This window comes from Heloderma suspectum, chromosome 1 (assembly GCF_057233095.1).
Source record: "Heloderma suspectum isolate Gila_16-S chromosome 1, 16-S_ref, whole genome shotgun sequence".
NCBI lineage: Eukaryota > Metazoa > Chordata > Lepidosauria > Squamata > Helodermatidae > Heloderma > Heloderma suspectum.
Window position 1 is genome coordinate 123,272,049 of NC_139458.1, and position 19,445 is coordinate 123,291,493.

Here is a 19,445-nt window from a genome sequence, read left to right on the forward strand (position 1 = left end):
TTGACAGCTGAAACAGACAAGGAAATTGACCAAGCAAGATTCCATATATCCGACAGACATAAGAGCAATTTGCTAAAGACTGACGAACAAATAAACAAACCAACAATAAAAAAGTTACAACCCCAATTGCACATTTTCAAGCACCAAAAATAATAATTAAAAAATGCTAGGGAATGAGTGATCATCCTTCCAAACTGCCATTTTAGCACTTTAAAATGACAGTCACTGGCAAGATTGCAAAATGTGAGCAGCGCAGGCTTTCTTTGCCACTCTTTTCAAGCAGCTCTGTAGCCAATCGCTAAAATCCATGACAAAATTGCTTTCCCAGGTTTGTATGGCACAACAACCCATCGTGGGCAAAATACCCAACAACAAGCCATGGGTTCTTGTCGTGGCTTGTTGCCAAAAAATAAGCCACACTGTGGAAAGCATTCTGGGTTTGGATGACACAACAACCTACCATGGCTGACTGCCCACGGTGGATTCTCATGTTGTGCAAACCAAGTTTTTGGCTTAGCACAGGGTAGGGGAATGTGTGGACCTCCAGATGTTGGTGGACAGCAACTTCCATCATCCCTAGCCAGCATATCTAATGGTGATGGGCAATGGCAGTTGCAGCGCTACATCTGGAGGGCCACACCGGTCCCTGGTTCAGTGAAATGTGAACAAGGCTAGCCTGCTCTGGGGCTTGTGTACTCCCTGCTTCCCTCTCTTCCTCCCGCATGGCACAGAGGAGGAATTCAAAATGCTTTCGCTTCCACTTTTAACCAGTTTGTAGTGTCATCTGGATCAACAAACTGTGGTTAACATTAACTATGGTTAGTTTAAAACAAGACAACTTCAAACAATAGTTTTTGAACCTCGCTTGTTTTAAAATAACCATAGTTAATGTTAGCCACAGTTTCTGGTTCATGACATGGGAAGCTGTGGTTAACTAAAAGCAGAAGTGAATGTTTCCAGACTCCTCCTTTCAGCTGCATGGGAAGAGGAGAGGGGAGAAGGGGAGTATGCAGGCACAGGAAGAGGAGGAGGCTAGGCTCGTTTATATCTCACTAGTTTAGTATGACATCCAAATGTAGCCAATCCACAGTCTCTTAAAGGGTATGTTTTTAACTTTCATAACTGAATACTCATTATTTACTTATTACATGTATATCCTCCAAGGAGCTAAAGACAGTGTACCTGGGGTACACAGAAAACATAAGGATTTTGCAAGGCAGATTTCAGTGTCTGTTAACAAAGTCTAGAATCTTATCTCCTTCCTCTCAACATGCCCCCAGTATATGTGTGTGTGTGTTTGTTTGTTTGTTTGTTTGTTTATTTAAAAACATTTCTATCCCGCCCTATATCATTAAGATCTCAGGGAGGCATACAGATAAAATTAATTTAAACAGTATAAAACAATAAATAATGTAAACACCTAAAACATATTAAACTATTAAACAAGCTAAAACCAATTAAAATCTAAAACATATACATAAAACACATAAAACAATGTGCTAGGGAATGCATTTAGCCCTCAAAGGCTTTGGTAAAAAGTCATGTTTTTACTTGGTGCCAAAACGAGACCAATGTCTGTGCCAATCGAGCTTCCAAGGGGAGGGCATTCCACAACCAGGGTGCCACAGCAGAGAAGGCCCTCTCCCACGTCCCGCCATAGCGTGTGTCTCATACTGGTGGGACACAGAGGAAGGCCCCTCCAATAGATCTCAGTTCTCAAGCAGGCATATATAGGGAGAGGCGTTCCCTCAAATATCAAGATCCCAAGCCACGTAAATTAGGGGTGTACGAAACCCTGCTTACCAGGCTTCGCCGGGTTCCGCAGGTGGGGGGAGGTGATCCGTTCCTCCCCCCAGAATCCTCGACGGGGAGGGAGGCGATCCATTCCTCCCCCCCGGAATCCTGCCCGGCTGGCTCCGCTCTGCAGCCAGGCCGCGGAGCCACTGGCCAGGCCAACCCGCAGCAGGGCCTCCAGCTGCTGCCGGGCTGGTGCGGATGCAAATGGCATCCTGAGTAGGGGATGCCATTTGCGTCCCTATGGTAGCCCGTGATAGGCTACATAAATATTTACGTAGCCTATCACGGCTAAAACAGGAATGCAAATGGCGTCCCCTACGCCATTTGCGTCCGCACCAGCCCAGCAGCAGCTGGAGCCGCCGCCGCAGCCGCAGCCAGGTAGGTTCCGTTTCGCGGGGCTTTCGTGGGGTGGAGGGGCGGGGGGCTCCGTTTTGCCACAGATTCCAGGGGCCGAATTCACTGGAATTCGGCCCCCCTGGGATCCGCAGCAGAATTCTCTAACATCCCTACTTTAAATGTCATCACCAAAACCTTGAATTCTGACCAGAAGCGTATTGACAGCCAGTGCAATTCCTTTAAAACCAGTGTTATATGGTTTTTATGAGGTGTTCCGGTCGGCAGTCTAGCTGCTGCATTTTGCACTAGCTGCAACTTCCAAGATGTCTTCAAGGGCAGCCCCACGTAAAGGGCATTGCAATAGTCTAATCGGGAAGTTACCAGCGCATGTACTATTGTGGCTAGGTTATTCCTGACCAGAACTGACTCTGATGACAAAGAGAAATAGTGCTGAGTATCATCAGCGTGCTGGTGACACCCCACTCCAAAACTCCTAATGACCTCTCCCAACAGCTTCACATAGATGTTGAACAGCATGGGGGATAGAATAGGACCTTGTGGCACACCACAGCTTAATAGCCATGGGGTAGAACAGGAATCCCCCAATACCACTGTCTGGAATTGGCCCTGCAGGTAGGAGCAGAACCACTGTAGCACAGTGTCCCCAATTCCCATCCTGCAGAGCAGATCCAGTAAGACACCATGATCAATGGTGTCAAAGGCCACTGAGAGATCCAGGAAGATCAACAGGGTAGCACTCCCCCTGTCTTTCACCCAGAGTAGGTCATTAGTCAGAGCAACCAAGGCCGTTTCAGTGCCATACCCTGGTTTGAAACCAGACTGAAATGGGTCCAGATAATCAGTTTCCTCCAGGAACATCTGAAGCTGCCCAGCCACCACACACTCAAACACCTTACTCAAAAAGGGGATGTTGGCAATGGGGCGATAGCTCTCACACCCCTCTGGTCCAGGGAGGGCCTCTTCAGGAGAGGGGGCACTACAGCCTCTTTCAAGGCAGCAGGAACTACCCCCTGACCGAGCGAAGCATTTACCACTCCCTGCACCCACCCAGCCAATCCACCCCTGCTAGATCGTATAAGCCAAGATGGGCAAGGGTCAAGCTTACATGTGGTGGGCTGGACTGATTCAAGCATCTTGTCCAAATCATCAGGCTGCAACAACTGAAACTGATCCCAGGAAACACAACCAGATGGAACACTGGACACCTCCCCAGACTCTGCAATAACTGTGGCATCAAATTCTGAGTGAATATGAATGAATTTCTCCTTGAAGTGCCTAGCAAATTTATCACAGCAGATGACCGAGGGTTCCAATCCCAGTTTCTCTGAGCCTGAGCAGGATCCCAACAGGCCCTTCACCACTCAGAACAATTCTGCTGGCCAACATTTCAAGGATAAAATAATAGATGTATAGTAAGATTTTTTTTTTTTTTTGCCATCCTCACTGCCGCATAATAGGCACAATGAAGAGTCTTTGCTAATCATCATACTCGCTCTGAGACCTGCACCACCTGCACTCTAGCTGTCGTCCAGCCTGTTTCATTGCCCGTAGATCTTCTGTAAACCAAGGTGAATTACAGGCTCCATAGCACTGGAGTGGGTGCTTGGGAGCAATTGCATTGATGGCCCTTCCCATCTCACCATTCCATAGTGAGACCAGAGCCTCGACCGAATTGCCAGCCCTATCAGCTGGAAAATCCCCCAGAGCATTCAGGAATCCATCCGATTCCATAAGTCTCCAGGGGCGGACCATCTTAATTGGTCCCCCACCCCTTCAGAGAGGATCTGCTACTGCCAATCCAAACTTCACAAGGAAATGATCTGACCATAACAATGGGGTTGTTGACCGCCCGCCCCCCCCCCCATACAATATAGTTCAGCATCCCAGGACATTCTTTCCCTACTATTATAATCCCCAGCAAAACATTTCAGATTCTGTGCCAGGAACTGCAACCAGAAGTAGCCAAAGTAACTAACTTTAGGTGCCAGTATCTAATTTATACAGATATGTTAAAACACCTGTTGTGCCAAGTCATTTTGTATATTTCTGCAAACATATGCATACATGATATAGGAAAGAAACCTATCATAATAATGTAGTTGTGTATGGAAGAAACTAAATTAAGGAAAAGGAAAAGAGAAGAGGAAATTGAATTACAACGTAGCTCATGTTAACATGCTGTAAATTCAAAGCATTAATTTAGGCCTTCATGACTTGGAAAACTTTACGGTGCATGAGGTTTCAGGGCTATGGGCAGCCTGCCCAAATCCCACTCTTCTCTTCAGGGAAAACCTTACCAGCCCAACTCAAAATGAACACTGTATTTCTTGTTTTATTTATATCAAGGAGATACTTGCTAATGCATGCCTATAGCTAAAGGAATCACAGTGAATGTGAAAAATGCCACATGGAATAATTTATACAATATTTTCAAGTTTTGTAAATCTGCAAAGAACAGAAGGGACAGAACTCAAGCCAAGATGGTTTAATTAATCACCAATTCACATTATTTAGGATACCTAGAATAAAATACATTTAGAAACACATATTTTGTAAGGAAAATATGTTAAAAATACATATTCAAATATGAAGTTCCATGTGGATTTTTTTAAAATGGCAGATCAATGCAGGACTGGGGCAGAATAATCTCATGAATGAACACATGAAAAACTGACACAGACCAGAAATAGACTGATCTGTCCATCCCTATCACACATTCTTTGCCAAAAAAAGAGGAAATGTTTCATCGAGAAAAGTGGACAAAGATTTGCATAACACGTACATATGCATATTTATATGTACAGATGCACATTTAGAAATAATTACTATAATTTAAATAGAAATACACATTTCACCATAGTGGACAAGACTGTGACCAAGTGACCTGTGTGGAAATCTCAAAACTTAAGTATTACCTTGCTGGGTCAGACCTAAAGTCCCTCTAGTCCAGCATTTTGTTTCTAACAGTGGTCAGTCAAATGGCAACTGGGGCACCTTCTGAACAAGCTCTATCAAAGCATAAGAGAGCTGAAAAAGTCTCTATTGAGTGGTTCTCTTGCGCAATTTCCTGTTAATTTCAATAGGACTGAGACAGAAATTCCCAGCAGATTGTGCCAAAAGTTAATCAGCCTTCAAAAGGGGAGAATTCGACATTTTGTTCACAATTGATTTCAGTATCGTGATATAAAGTTGCCTGGAAATTGTCTGGTAAGCAAGCCCAACATATACCGATTTGAAATATGTTTTCTTTATAAAGGAGGGGAGGGGATTATGCAGAAGAACTTATTTACTCTTGAAAACCTCTTTTCTACACTTGTATTTGCTACTTTAAAACCAGGATTTTAACATACTAAAAGAGGAGACAATATTTGAATAGCTTTGTTTGATCAGCTGGATAATTTAACAACAGTAATATCCACAGAACGATGTACTTGCTCTCCCAACAACCTTAGGGGTTGGCATTTGGCATTGTTGAAACTTTGAGGAAATCATTTCTCAGCAAAGGCTGGCATAGCTGAAAGTTACATCAAGACATTACAAAGAACAATGACGCAACCAAAAGAAAAGCCAGATTCAAGAGAAAAGTGCCAGGTAAACAAATAATCATGTTATTGAATTAAAATGTTAAGGCCTTGTGCATGGGTGTTCATTGCCATTCAGATATACCCTAGGTTAATATAGCACAGAGTCTTGTAACACCTTAAAGCTTAACATGTTTACTGTGGCATAAACATTTGTGAACTTGAGCACACAAATGTAACCCTAGTCCAAAATAACTCTGATAGTCTTTGAGGTGCTAGAAGACTCTTTGTTGTTTTTGCTACCTCCCTGGAATGTGCCTGTAAGTAAATATGTAGAATGCTTGATTACATGTCAAGTGTGGTCAACTGCAATGACTTCAACTTTTGTGGATCAAGAAGACCTGAATGAAGTGTGTGGATATTCACAGTGATAGACATCATAAGGCAGTTTAAGGAAAACAAAATTGAAGCACTATGTATTAAAATATGACAGAGCTTAACCAGGACCAATACAGGCCACTAAGCGGTCTATGTAGGGAAGATGATCTTTCAGTTAGCCTGGTCCTACATTGTTTAGGACTTTATATGTCAAAAATTAAACCTGTCTCTGTAGAAAATTGGCAGAAAGTGCAGCTACTCCATAAAGTACATCAGCATAAAAATAATTAAAAACAGAAATCTAAGAGCATGTTGCTCCAGGGGGCAAAAGGGGTGGGGAGGCTTTGCAGGCCATATACGGCTCACAAATATTATGCTGTCATCTCTAACAGAAGTAATCCTCAAGAGGAAGAAAGGCACTTCATGACTGGGCTCATGACACATTGTCTGAATCTCACAAAATCTTGTGAGATTTTGTTTTGTTTTGTTCGTTTGTTATTGTAACTCTCTAAAAAGAACAAACATACTCATTTTATAATTGTGGACTTGTAATTTCTGATCAAAAATGGCACTGAATTTGCTTTTTCATTGAAAAAGCATTGGAATTTAACAGACACGCCTATCCATGCATTATCACATTAATCACAACTCAGCAAGAAAAGCTAAATGTTTCAGTTAGGAGCATGGTCACACAGACATTTCTCACTGCAAGGCTTTGACCTAGTAGAGGTCACTACAAGAGTGGCTGTATGTCTAATCTCACCCCTGTTAAATAGAGAAATGAAGCTGCAGAAAAGTTAAGATTACCATCAGAAATAGCTAATAAAAAAGGTTTCTAAGTTACTCACAGTTAGGGATGGATGGGTACCCAGCCCCTGCCCCCACCCCCTCAGACCCGTGCTCAAGCTCCCCGCCGCTCGCCAAGTTACCCGCACTTCCCTGGGACCCGTCCTCCAGTGCCACAATGGCCATTTTGTAAAAAAAAAAAGGCAATAGAGTATATGCGCAAATCTAGTTGTATGCAAAATGGCGCCATGAATCGCCCATATATGCAAGATTACAGGGGTAAATGGGCCCCCTACCTTATGGGGTTTAAAGTGGCCCAAATGAGGGGCAGCAGTGGTGGGGGAGAGAGAATGGATTTGTTTTAAATTATCTTAATACTTGTCAATGGGCTATTTTAAATTTACATGTACATAAACTGACAAATGAACATGAGCAATGACTCCTCTGAAGAGCCGTATACCTTTATGGTGGTTAACATAAACAAATCCATTGTTAAATACCTTTCATGTGGTTTAATTGGTTAGCTATGATGGTCTTCTCATTAAAATATGCAACGCTATTAATCAGGAATGTTAACACCTCTGATTGTATATTCACAGCAGATATAGGTACCTTGGGAGCAAACCACCAAGGTGAAAAGTCCCACAGAAGTCCAATCAAAATGAAGGGAAATTCTTATTGGATTATGCACTTTATCTCTAACTATGATAATAAATCATAGTTTATTTTTGTTGCTTTTTGGCCAAATTTAGCAGAACTTAAACTTAAATCCCTGTTTTACTTCTGAAACTATAGACTGCAGTGTGGCAGACTCCCTGTTTTGTACTGGATCATGCTCCTACTGCACAGTTTCTGCCATATATGGAAGCTTTTATCTGTCTTGTGTTGAAACAAGCAAATAAGAATCTACAATCTAGAAGGTTTTCTGTCATCTGAAAAACTCTACTCATTGACTTTACCTCAGTGACATGAGATGTGTTTCCTGAGAAACACAAACAGACATAAGCTGACAGGCCTAGCTGTTATATCTCACCTGCAATATGGAAAGTTGAAGTGGGGAGTAGCAGGGATCCTAGCTAGATCATATATTATATGCTTAAATGAAGAATGCATGTCTAGGCCTGGCATGGAGAAAGGGATCCCTATGATGCCAGGGGTGCGGCTTCGGGAAGCACAGGCCCACCTCCAATGTTACCCAGCCCCTGGGGGGTGACTGAAACCAATGCCAGGCCCTGGGATTGGAACAGTTCCCACCCCTGATTTTAATGACATACTATTCCAGCCTTCCCTGACCAGGTGCCATTGAGATGTGCTATGCTAGACTACAACTCCCATTTTATGCTGGCTGGGGATGATGGGAATTATAGTTCAACACATCTGGAGGGCACCTAGTTGGGGAAGGCTGCACTATTTGATGTAGAGTTTATCAGTAAATGCTTTGGCTTCATTTCATTTCATTTCATTAATTCACTCCATTTATTATATTTCTATACTGCCCCATAGCTGAAGCTCTCTGGGTGTTTCACAAAAATTAAAAACCATTAAAATACATTATATAAATTATAAAACTATTTACATAATGACATGGAACGAATAGCACACACAACAATGACATGTATCTAAAACAATTTAAAACAATCAGCCAGAGACAATCAAAGAGACTCATTATATACTGCTAAATGCCTGAAAGAGGGCAGTTTTAACCTGGTGCCAAAAAAATGACAATGTTTCATTTCATTTACTATATTTCTGCATTATACTTCTCTGGTATCTATTATCTCTCCTTGTGGTAGGAGAGGAACTGTTATTATTTGAAAGAGCATAGAACTTTCCAGTGCACTTACCTAGAAACGTGTTCTATACCATGTTGTCATACCCATAAAATACAGCTGTCTGTGAAGTGCATTGCAATAAACTACTCTTTTCCATGGATTTCTTTTATTTTGAAATTAAGTTAAAAACAGAGGCAACCAAAGTGATTATATAAAACAATACATTAAGATCACTAATGAAGTAAAGAAATTTCCTTATTATAATTCATGAGCCCAGTAGGGCTTTGGATTTTTCAGAGGCTCTGATGTTGGAGCTACCTTGTAACCAGTAGGAGTACAATGTCACTATGACTTGGTTAGCACATCACGGTGGCAAATCATGAGTTATTTAGCCCACAGTTCAAGGGGAACTGTGCCACTCGCAGACTGCTTCTAGTTGTCAGCGTGACATGGAAACCCAGTGTCAGGAATGAATCTGAGCACGTGGAGATAGTTAGCAGCTCAGACTCAGAATGGGAACAGCCAGAACTGGGGGAGGCTCCCTCCCTAGTGAGCTCAGATATGGAAAGGTGTTCTCTCAAGACCTTGGCACACAGATGTCTTGACCTGAAGGGCCTTCCCCTTTCCTCCTCCATGAGAACTCAGGTCTCAGGGGAGGCAGAGAGTGAGGGGCATGACTTGAGGGATGCTAGGGTCCATCGCAAAGTGAAGCGGGAAAAGTTAAAGGTGGAGCTCAGAAGCTCCACCCAGTTGGCTATGCATGATAGCCTACATAGGAGGATGCAATTGTAAGGGAGGGGCATCCCCCCCTAAGCTAATCTGGCCAGGAAGTTCTTGTTCAAACTGCCGGCAACTTCTCTAACTTCCACTTCAGCTCCTCTATTGGTATTCGCAATTGTGTGGAGTAGCTATTTCCTTTGTAGCCTGAGAGTGCCCTAGGATTTGCATTTGTAAAGTACCTGGTCATTAACTAATAAAGTAGCGAGCCTGAAGCCTGGTATCTTGAAGTGTGTTGATTGCGAAGGGAGAGGACAAACGAACGTGACAGGGGCTAGCAACCCAGCAGTTAACCCATGGTTCGTTGTTGGTTTGGGTTGTTGAACCCATCGTTTGTTGAACCCAATGGTTTGGGTTTGCACATCACACTGACAATCTCTGATCAGAGGTTGTTTACAGAAAATGGAAGCTGTTCACACACAGCATGCATCCTCACAAATCATGGTTTAATTAACCTATGATTTCCCTCCAAATGCCACCATGACCTACAAACAGCCCCTATATCAGGCTTCTGGGACAGCTAGAGTAAAACAGCCTACAGAGAAGCTCACTATGGAACTAATGACAATGACGAAGTCCACATTAAACAATTGACCCTATCAAGGTTATCTGCATAATTCTAACCACTGGAAGATAAAATTTGGACTAGTTCTGAGAAGGCTAAACATATATTTTAAAGCTGTTCTATCAGGCTGCAGCAAAAGGAGAGATGGGAAGCAGGGCCATTCCATCAGCTCTGCTGAGACTAGATCTATTTTGGCTCCTCCTCTCTCTGAACTCTGTTCCTTCCAGCTGGTGATAATAAGAACGACTGCATAGCTTCAAGAACTGGTGCATGAGCTGGCTTGTTTTCCTCTTCCCTCATTGCCCTTTTCCCTACTCTGTCTTCTCAATGGTAAGCTTGTAGGAAGGGCAGCCTTACTTGTACTGATTGTATGTACACTGCTCTGGGAGCCCTTTTCACTGAAGAGCAAGGTAAAAATGTTTTAATTAAATGTGTGGTTTCAGCCTTGGGTACAAACTAAACATGAAGCTGGAGATGTGGAACTGAGCCTGAGATTGTATCTCTGGGACTCACATTTCTTGACCTTTCCATTTGTAATCTTTTGATTCTGATGCTCAGGGGAACATTTAGCAACAGGACTATTCAACAATGGAGATTGTATTCAGATTGTATGCATGTTAGTGCATACATGGCACAGGACTGTATTTTCTCTCTTTTGGTTTGACTTCTTTTTATAGGCTAATTTTTTCCATTCCCATTGAGAGAAGCTTTGCATCACTTACAAAGCACTGCTCATGCCTGGCAAAAGTATACTTTTGTTGCCAAAATCAAAGGCAGTGTCTTTTTTGCATGTGGTTGCATCTGCCACCTTTAATTAAGAACCCATGTGAGCCATTCCTCTGAAGAAATTCAACACACTGTAGTGCTATCTAACCCCTTAGAAAGGATGTAAAAGCTTAAAAGGCAAGTTTTCTTATCCCACAAGAGATTGTATTGTATTTACTATTTACATACAGGAACAGGGAGGAGGGGGAACTCATGAAGTTCACATAGCAGACTATATAAAACAGATAAACTTTGCAACTGCCACCCTGTTTCTCAGTTACTAAATACAGGTATATTGGTACAAAACTTCTTTGGGGAATTAGATCTGCTCATTTAGCAAATCTAGTCCACACTAAGGGCTTCTCTACATGGGGCTTTTATGCTGCGATTGAGACTGGTTTTTCATGGAAGTTTGCGGGTCCTTTACATGACATTGTCAGCCTCCAGGGCCTCTCCCCAGTGTTCTGACATTTATCCCATTTTTTTTAAGTTCGGAGATAATGAGCCATTAAAATATAGCAAGTTGAATTTCTCCGTGAAAAAAGGAAGTTGCACAATAATGGGAGCTATACCACAGTGCCATCTACCAGCTGTATAAGGCCTTGGCAAGGTACTTTGCAGATAAAATTGATCGGATTAGGAGTGTTATTCTGTGCGCTGTGGATACAGTTAGTGAGCAAGAGGCGGCCTGTGGCAAACCAGTTTTGTGGGATCAGTTCCAGCTTCTTCCTTCTGATGAAGTGGACAAGGTGCTTTCATCTGTAAGGCCGACCACCTGCTTACTTGATCCTTGCCCATCTTGGCTCATTATGGGCTGCAGTGAGAGACTGGGTGAGGGGATCAGGGCAGTGGTGAACACCTCCCTTGAGGAGGGAGTGATGCCATCAGCCCTCAAGGAGGCATTGATAAGACCATTCTTAAAGAAGCCCTCCTTGGATCCCCAATTTCTGAACAACTTTCGCCCAGTCTTCAATCTGCCATTTTGGGGCCAGGTGATGGAGCAGGTGGTGGCGATGCAGTTGAAGGCACACTTGGAAGAAGCCGATTATCTAGACCCATTTCAATCGGGCTTCAGGCCTGGGCATGGGACAGAAACGGCCTTGGTCGCCTTGGTGGATAATACAAGAAGGGCTCTGGATAGGGGTGAATGCTCCTTCCTTGTTCTCCTCGACCTATCAGTGGCTTTTGATACCGTTGACAACGGTATCCTCCTGGACCGCCTGGAGGGGTTGGGCATTGGAGACACCGTATTGCGGTGGTTCCGGTCCTTCCTCTCTGGCAGGTACCAGAGGGTAGCACTCGGAGACAAGGTTTCGAACCTGTGGCCGCTCACTTGTGGGGTGTCACAGGGTTCCATCCTCTCCCCGATGCTATTTAACATCTATGTGAAGCCGCTGGGGGCTATCATCAGGAGGTTTGAGGTGCGGTGTCATCAATATGCGGATGACACACAGCTCTACCTCTCGTTCAAACCTTCACCAAGGTTGGCTGTAGAATCCCTGTCCAAATGTCTGGAGACGGTGAGTGGCTGGATGGAGAGGAATAAGCTGAAGCTGAACCCTGACAAGACTGAGGTACTTCTGGTGGGAGACAAGAGGAGGCTGGGGGATGTTGATCTGGTGTTGAATGGGGTACGGCTATCCTTGAAAGACCTGGTCTGCAGCCTGGGGGTCATTTTGGACTCCCAGCTGTCCATGGAGGCTCAGGTGCCAGCTGTGAGCCGGACAGCGTTATATCAACTCCATCTGATACGGCGGCTGCGCCCCTTCCTTCCCGACCATCTGCTCCCATCGGTAGTACATGCCCTGGTCTCCTCTTGTTTAGACTGCTGTAATGCGCTCTACGTGGGGTTACCCTTGAAGATGGTTCGGAAGCTGCAGCTGGTACAGTACGCGGCGGCTCGCCTGATTAAAAGCAGCCGCTGGCGAGATCACATCACTCCAGTGCTGAAGGAGTTGCACTGGTTACCAGCTGTTTTTCAGGCCAAATTCAAGGAGTTGGTTTTGACCTTTAAAACCTTATATGGTTCCGGCCCAGCCTATCTTAAGGAGCGCCTCCAGCAACACCAGACAGGCCACTTAACAAGATCAGCCTCGGATGGCCTTCTCTCTGTCCCATCAGCCAGGACAGCTAGACTGGTGGGGACGAGGGAGAGGGCCTTTTCTGTGGTGGCCCCCACTCTGTGGAACTCCCTCCCTAGGGAACTCCACCATGTCCCCTCTTTAATGAGCTTCTGCCATGCATTAAAAACGTGGTTGTTCAGGCAAGGCATTTGGGGTGGGTTAGGGTATTTTAGAAAACGTTTTTACTGTAGAATTTTATTGTTTTAAACTGTTTTATTATATACTTTGTACATCGCCCAGAGTGGCTGGGTGACCAGCCAGATGGGCGATTAATAAATTTAATTAATAAATTAATAAATATAATGAAACATATAAAACTTGCAGATAAAGGGAAGAAAATGGGGGAAGGGAAGCACACTTAAAGGGCTGATCTTCATCCTGCAAAGAATCCGGAAGCAGAAGCCCCAGTAAAATTGCAGAATAAAAAGCCTCTGTGTGACAGAGCCCTGAATATGCCTGGGCATCACCTGTCCACGCAGCTGACCAGGATGACTGCAGCTCCAGAAAAGACAGGCAATCTCCATTACTTTGCTTGTGGCATTTGGATTTGTCTGACGCTTAATTAGTGCCAACTGAAAGTAGTGTGTAATTGTCCTGAGCAAACACTGGATGAAGTAGAAGTTTCGGGGGGCAAAGTTGTAGGGGAGCAAACAAGACCAGAACCAAGACCAGAACCAGACAGGGTGTGCTGAAAGCCAGAAACCAGGCAGGAATAGCCACATTCCAGACACAGATCATTTTTCAGGACCAAAAGCAGTGGGGACATACTCCAGTACTGGTCAGAGCTCATTAGAGCCTTTTAGTATTGCCAAAGCCATCTATATAGTTCACCTGTTTCCACCTGTAAGTTTCAGCAAAAGCGAGTTAAGGAACAGGCCAGATAACTGTTTCTTTGTTAATATATAGCCTCACCCTTAATACTTTAGCCTAGTAAGACAGGAGATCCTGGGTGCCTTTGGTACATGCAAGGTTCTGGGTAAATTTGTGCTTTGCTTACTATAGAAGCCACTTTGCTATCCTACATTTCTTGAGTACAGCCAGAGTTTAGTCTGACTGAAGTTTAACATTATGAGAACAAACTTAGCACTCGTACACTCCCACCTCCTCTCCAGCGCAGCTGTGAGATCAGAAGCTTGCACATTCATTTTAGCTTAACCACACTTTCACGTGGCTTGAAGTTGTTTTGTTCCAGCAAAACATAATTAGGATTAAACAGTTTGTACAGGTTCGGAAGACACAAGCTGTGGTTAATCTAAAATGGAAGCAAAAGCCTCTGAACGCCTTGTGGCCATACCAGAGAAGGAAGGAGAAGCACGCAAACCATGGCTTAGAGTTTCATCCGAATGAAGCTATAGTATGGATTCCACCACCCCCATCCCCAAAGTATACGGTGATGCATTCCATGTATTAGAAATATACCACATTAGGACCAAATACCAGCTCTTTGATACTCTAGTATGGATTATACTTACTACTCCCCACCAAAGGGCATCTGCATAGCTGCTAAATTCATGGTCTCCTGAATCGTTCACGGCATCTTTTTCAGCCAAGTACACAAAATAAGAAGAAAAAATCAGGCCTAGGAACCCAATGTACAGGGTGGTTATCAATTCCTAAAAGAAAAACAAGACCAAATCAATGGATAATTTGTGACATAGAGAACACTGCTGCTACCAGAAGCTATTTTATAAAAATAGTTATTCATTCTTGTGCCCAACTACCACACTGGGCTGAAAATTCTGCCCAATTAGACATGTCAGTGAGCTAGGTGGCATTCAGAGAGAGAATGTTTTGAGTACCACAAATTCTGATGCCTGGGCAACATCTCAGCACAAAGTCCTCAAAAGAGTTAAAATTTCCAGTTTGTTGTGAATTAAAGCTAATCGTAAAACATTTTACCTCAGCTTTACGTAAAAAGGATTCTAGTAAGCCACTGGCACAAATTGTTTGATTGTGAATGGAAGAGAGCTATCATGCCAGAGAATTACAAATTTCGGTTGTAATAATGATATATCAGTCATGCTCTCAAAACCAAGGACTGAAGTGTGATACATTGACAGTGCAATCCTATGTATGTTTATTCAGAAGTCCCATTGAATTCAATTGACCTTACTCCCAGGTATGACCATACAGGATTACAGTCTGAATTTTCAAACTGTTGATTAAGACTGATTGTTAAACCTACCATAAACATAGGTGTGGGAGAAACTAGGATCTGGACAAACTGTAGCAGACGTGAAACAAATTGTAGCAGAAGCCTAGCAAGATATTTTTACGTTTTTTTTCCCTCCATAAACAGATTTCAAAATTACTAGGGCTGTCACACAAATTAAAGAATTTTAAGTCATATGAATAAGTAAATTAAAACTTAATTAAATTGACTAAATTTGTATGTGAGTAAAATCTATACTTCTGAATCAAAAAGCATGCTTTTTTGTTTTTAGATGATGCCCACAGGAGGCATTCCTTTCTGTGTAAGAAAGAAGGAGGAATGCCTCTTTTAAGACAGTGCTGGCCATTTGCAGGGTTCAGAAGTACTTGCAATTTAAAACATTTAAAATAAACAAATCTTCTCCCCAGTCAATCAAGGGACCTTTCGATCAAAAGCTTTTAAAACACGGCAGCCCTAAAAATAATGGTGTATTTCAAATTTACTATGACTTGGTTCATATGTCACAACAACCCAGCCCTCGTTTTTTGTGAACAAAGTGGGAGTGAGCAAGCAAAAGTGCTGGTTCTTGCCACCTGATCGTTCCCACTGCAAACCATGGGTTTCAACTCTGGATTGTCTGTCCCCCACCAACCCAGAAATCCCAGTTCACAATCATGCTTAAGATCCCTGGGTTGTTTATCCCCAGTGGGAGTGATCAGGTGGCGGGTATCAGCACACTCGCTCCCATTTTGTTCACAACACAGAGTTGTTGTTGTTTTTAAAGAAACCTGGGTTGTTGTGGCATCCAAACTGGACCTATATGTAGCATATGAGGCAGGTATCAGTAAAATGTAATTATTAAAATAATGCATTCTAACTATCAGACATTTACCACCTATCAGGGTTCTCATATTTAGGGAGAAAAGGGGCTTTTGCCTATGTTCCATACTTATCTAAAATATTACAAACCCATGTAACATTGGCCACATTCAGATAGTAGTATCTCGGTTTATTAAGCCAAGATATTCACAAGCCTTTTGCCCGCACATGCAGCCCCTTTATGCCTTCCTTTGCTGCAAGCTATGACTAAACCAAGAAGCTTCATTTCATCCAAACCAGTTTCTCATTTCATCCAACCCAGGAAACTATGATCGCCAGCTTCGGAGCAAACCGGGATATTAAGTCACTGTTTGAAGGTGTTTTAATATTCTGAATTGTTTTAAAGCTGGTAACTATACTTCCACAGTTCAGACGAAACAGGAAACTATGGTTAATTAGAGGCTTCCTGTTTAATCGCAGCTCACAGCAAAGAGAAGAGGAAAGAGTCTGTATGCATAGGCAAAAGACTCGTGCATATCTTACCTTAATAAGCCACGATGGCTTAATAAGCCTTGATATGATCATCTGAACACTTTCACCAAATAAAACTAAACTTTTAAAGTAAAAGAATAGCTACCTACCCTGGAATTATAATTTATTTTCAAGTAGCCATTGGGCACACCATAGGACATTAAATAGAATTACAAGTTGAAAAGGAGTTAGACTGCTTTCTAATGCATTCACACTGCCTTGTCTCTATCATCAACTGAACATTAAAAACAAAGAGCCTAACCACAAAGCAAAAAAGTACTTGAATATAAACCAACTTGTTCCCACAAGTCAAAGTACTGTGGTGTAAATGATTGGTTTACAGAATTGATCGCAGCAGTTTGATGGAGGTTTTGCTTATAAGACCCTTTTTATTGTTGCCATTCTGTGTCTTGTTATTTTAAAATTTTGTAAGCTGCCTTGAGGCCTCAGTGATAAGGCAAGGTAAAAACATTATAAACAAACAAAAGTATGCAATTCGTTTTATTTGGAACATACATCTATAATACTATAGAGTGATGCATGCATGTGCTTAGGAAAAATGTGTGAAGTGAATATATGGTGGGGCACAATAACACACCATATAGTGATCTGAACACTTTCCTCAAGCATATGCATTATCTGTGTTGTGAACTTTGCCAAGGCCACACCACAAATGATTTGCGGCTCAGTCATATCAAGCTGAACTCCCTGCATTGGCACAGACATTAGTTTGTGCTACTACAGCTAGCACAGCATCCTGTCTCTGGCACAGAAGGCAGTCATCCAGCTCCGTTCCCTACTAAGAAAAGCCATCCATGTTTACTATAGACTGGCACTAGCCTCTATGCCTCCAATGAGCTGCAAAAGTCCATCACATGCCGAAGGTCAGGAAGGCCTTTCTCCTGCTTTGCACTCAACAATGCTCTAGCAGGGACATCTGGGCAACATTATTATTCTGGAGCTCTGGTAGAGGAAAGAGGGATTTCATTCAGCCTTAGGCACCTTCAAGAACAGTGTGATGATCTACAGAAGGAGTGGACTTCTGGTCCTAGAGATGTTTTGGCCTACAACTCCCACCATCCCTCACCACTGGCTATGCTGGCTAGGGGCTGATAGGAATTGTAGGAGGGCCACAAGTTGCCCACCCCTGATCCGCAGTATCTGGCTGCTCAACAGTAAAATATACTTATTATTCTCACTTCTTTTTAAAGGTTTTACATACCTGTCTATGTATGAAAACTACTGATCCCAACAGTCTCCATGTGCCGCCCTGTCGGTCTACATGAAGCATGCGCAGAATCTGTAGAAACCGGATGCCTCTGGAATAAAGTTTGTTAAAAGAAAAGGACATGAAAACAAAGTGAGAACTCAAGTTTGAAAGTGGAAGAGCGATGATAGGAAAAGAGACAGGAGAGAAACATTTTTGTGTAAGAGGTACAAAGAAACAATTTTTAAATTACAGTTAACATTTTTACCTGATAGCAGAGGTTGCAAAAACTTGACCTTTAGAGCCCACACAAAGCACTATCATTGAAGCAACAACTACAATTAGATCTGAAAGATTAAAAAAAAAAAAGTTTGTGGATTACATAGTTCATGCATTTTATAATATTCATACAGTTCACAGAGTTGTAATATTTTATCCTGAAACCAGATTGAAACTGTGTGTGGAGGGGTATGTGTACACACATGCCCCACTGATTGCCAAGACTTAAAATGTGCAAGATCACAAACCTCAATCTTGAAAAATAATTATATTTTGGGAAATATTACTGAAACAAATAGGTTAATTTTACTCAGCACCTATGGACAGAACACACATTACATGCTAATGCATGTAATAACACTTGAATGGATACTTCATATGAGATCAGGAGGGAGCAATTTGCACCAAAGAAGGCGGAGGGAGGGGTAGTTAACCGTTGCCCAGCTGCTTTCCCACTGCAAGCAGTCACCTATCTTAGCCACAGATGTTTTTCACAAAAAGCATTCACATTTCTGAGGATGGGGTAGTTGTGAGTAGTCATTGCAGGGCAGAGACTGAGTCAGACTTTTACCTCTTGTCTCCCCCCCCCCCCAGCTTCTTGGGAATGTATAACTCTACCTGATAAAGCCTTGCTGTGGTTGAGGAAAGTCTTTTCTTTTTGCCTTCCATTTTGGATTTTACTCTGGCACTAAAGTATTCCCCCCCCCTTCATGGATCACTGCCTTGTTGTGGCGAAGGGGCTTGCGTAACTCAGTGAAGCCATAAGCTATGCCGTGCAGGGCCACCCAAGACTGACAGGTCATGGCAGAGAGTTCTGACAAAATGTGGTCCACTGGAGAAGGAAATGGCAACCCACTCCAGTATTCTTGCCAAGAAAACCCCATGGAACGTATCACAAGGCTAAAAGATACGACGCCGGAAGATGAGCCCCTCAGGTCGGAAGGTGTCCAATATACTACTGGGGAAGAGCAGAGGGTATTTCCAAGTAGCGCCAGAAAGAGTGAAGCGGCTGGGCCAAAGCCGAAAGGACACTCAGCTGTGGATGTGTCTGGTGGTGAAAAGAAAATCCGATGCTGTAAAGAACAATATTGTTTAGGAACATGGAATGTTAGATCAATGAATCAAGGTAAGCTGGAGGTGGTCAAACATGAGATGGCAAGATTGAACATCGACATCTTGGGAATCAGCGAACTAAAATGGACAGGCATGGGCGAATTTAATTCAGGTGACCATCATATCTACTATTGTGGCCAAGAATCCCTTAGAAGAAATGGAGTAGCACTCATCATCAACAAAAGGGTGGGAAAAGCAGTACTGGGGTACAATCTTAAAAATGACAGAATGATCTCAGTACGAATCCAAGGCAAACCATTCAACATCACAGTAATTCAAGTCTATGCCCCAACCACTGATGCCAAAGAAGCTGAGGTTGATCGGTTCTCTGAAGACCTCCAACACCTTCTAGAACTAACACCAAAAAAAGATGTCCTCTTAGTCATAGGGGACTGGAATGCTAAAGTAGGAAGTCAAGAAATCACCAGGATAACAGGCAGGCATGGCCTTGGTGTACAAAATGAAGTAGGACAAAAGCTAATAGAGTTTTGCCAAGAGAACAC

The 19,445-nt window shown here is 42.9% G+C and overlaps 1 protein-coding gene across 4 annotated transcripts in view; it reads right to left on the reverse strand.

The window, feature by feature from the left end:
* The window catches only part of KCNQ1 (potassium voltage-gated channel subfamily Q member 1), a 487,838-nt gene that overhangs the window by 321,750 nt on the left and 146,643 nt on the right, over positions 1-19,445 (reverse strand). For all 4 annotated transcript variants that reach the window (XM_084855710.1, XM_084855719.1, XM_084855702.1 and 1 more), the window contains exons 4-6: positions 17,819-17,897; positions 17,566-17,662; positions 14,314-14,454 (exon numbers count right to left, since the gene is read on the reverse strand). In XM_084855710.1, coding sequence (XP_084711836.1) covers positions 14,314-14,454; positions 17,566-17,662; positions 17,819-17,897 — 317 coding nt within the window. The remainder of the gene's footprint in view (positions 1-14,313; positions 14,455-17,565; positions 17,663-17,818; positions 17,898-19,445) is intronic.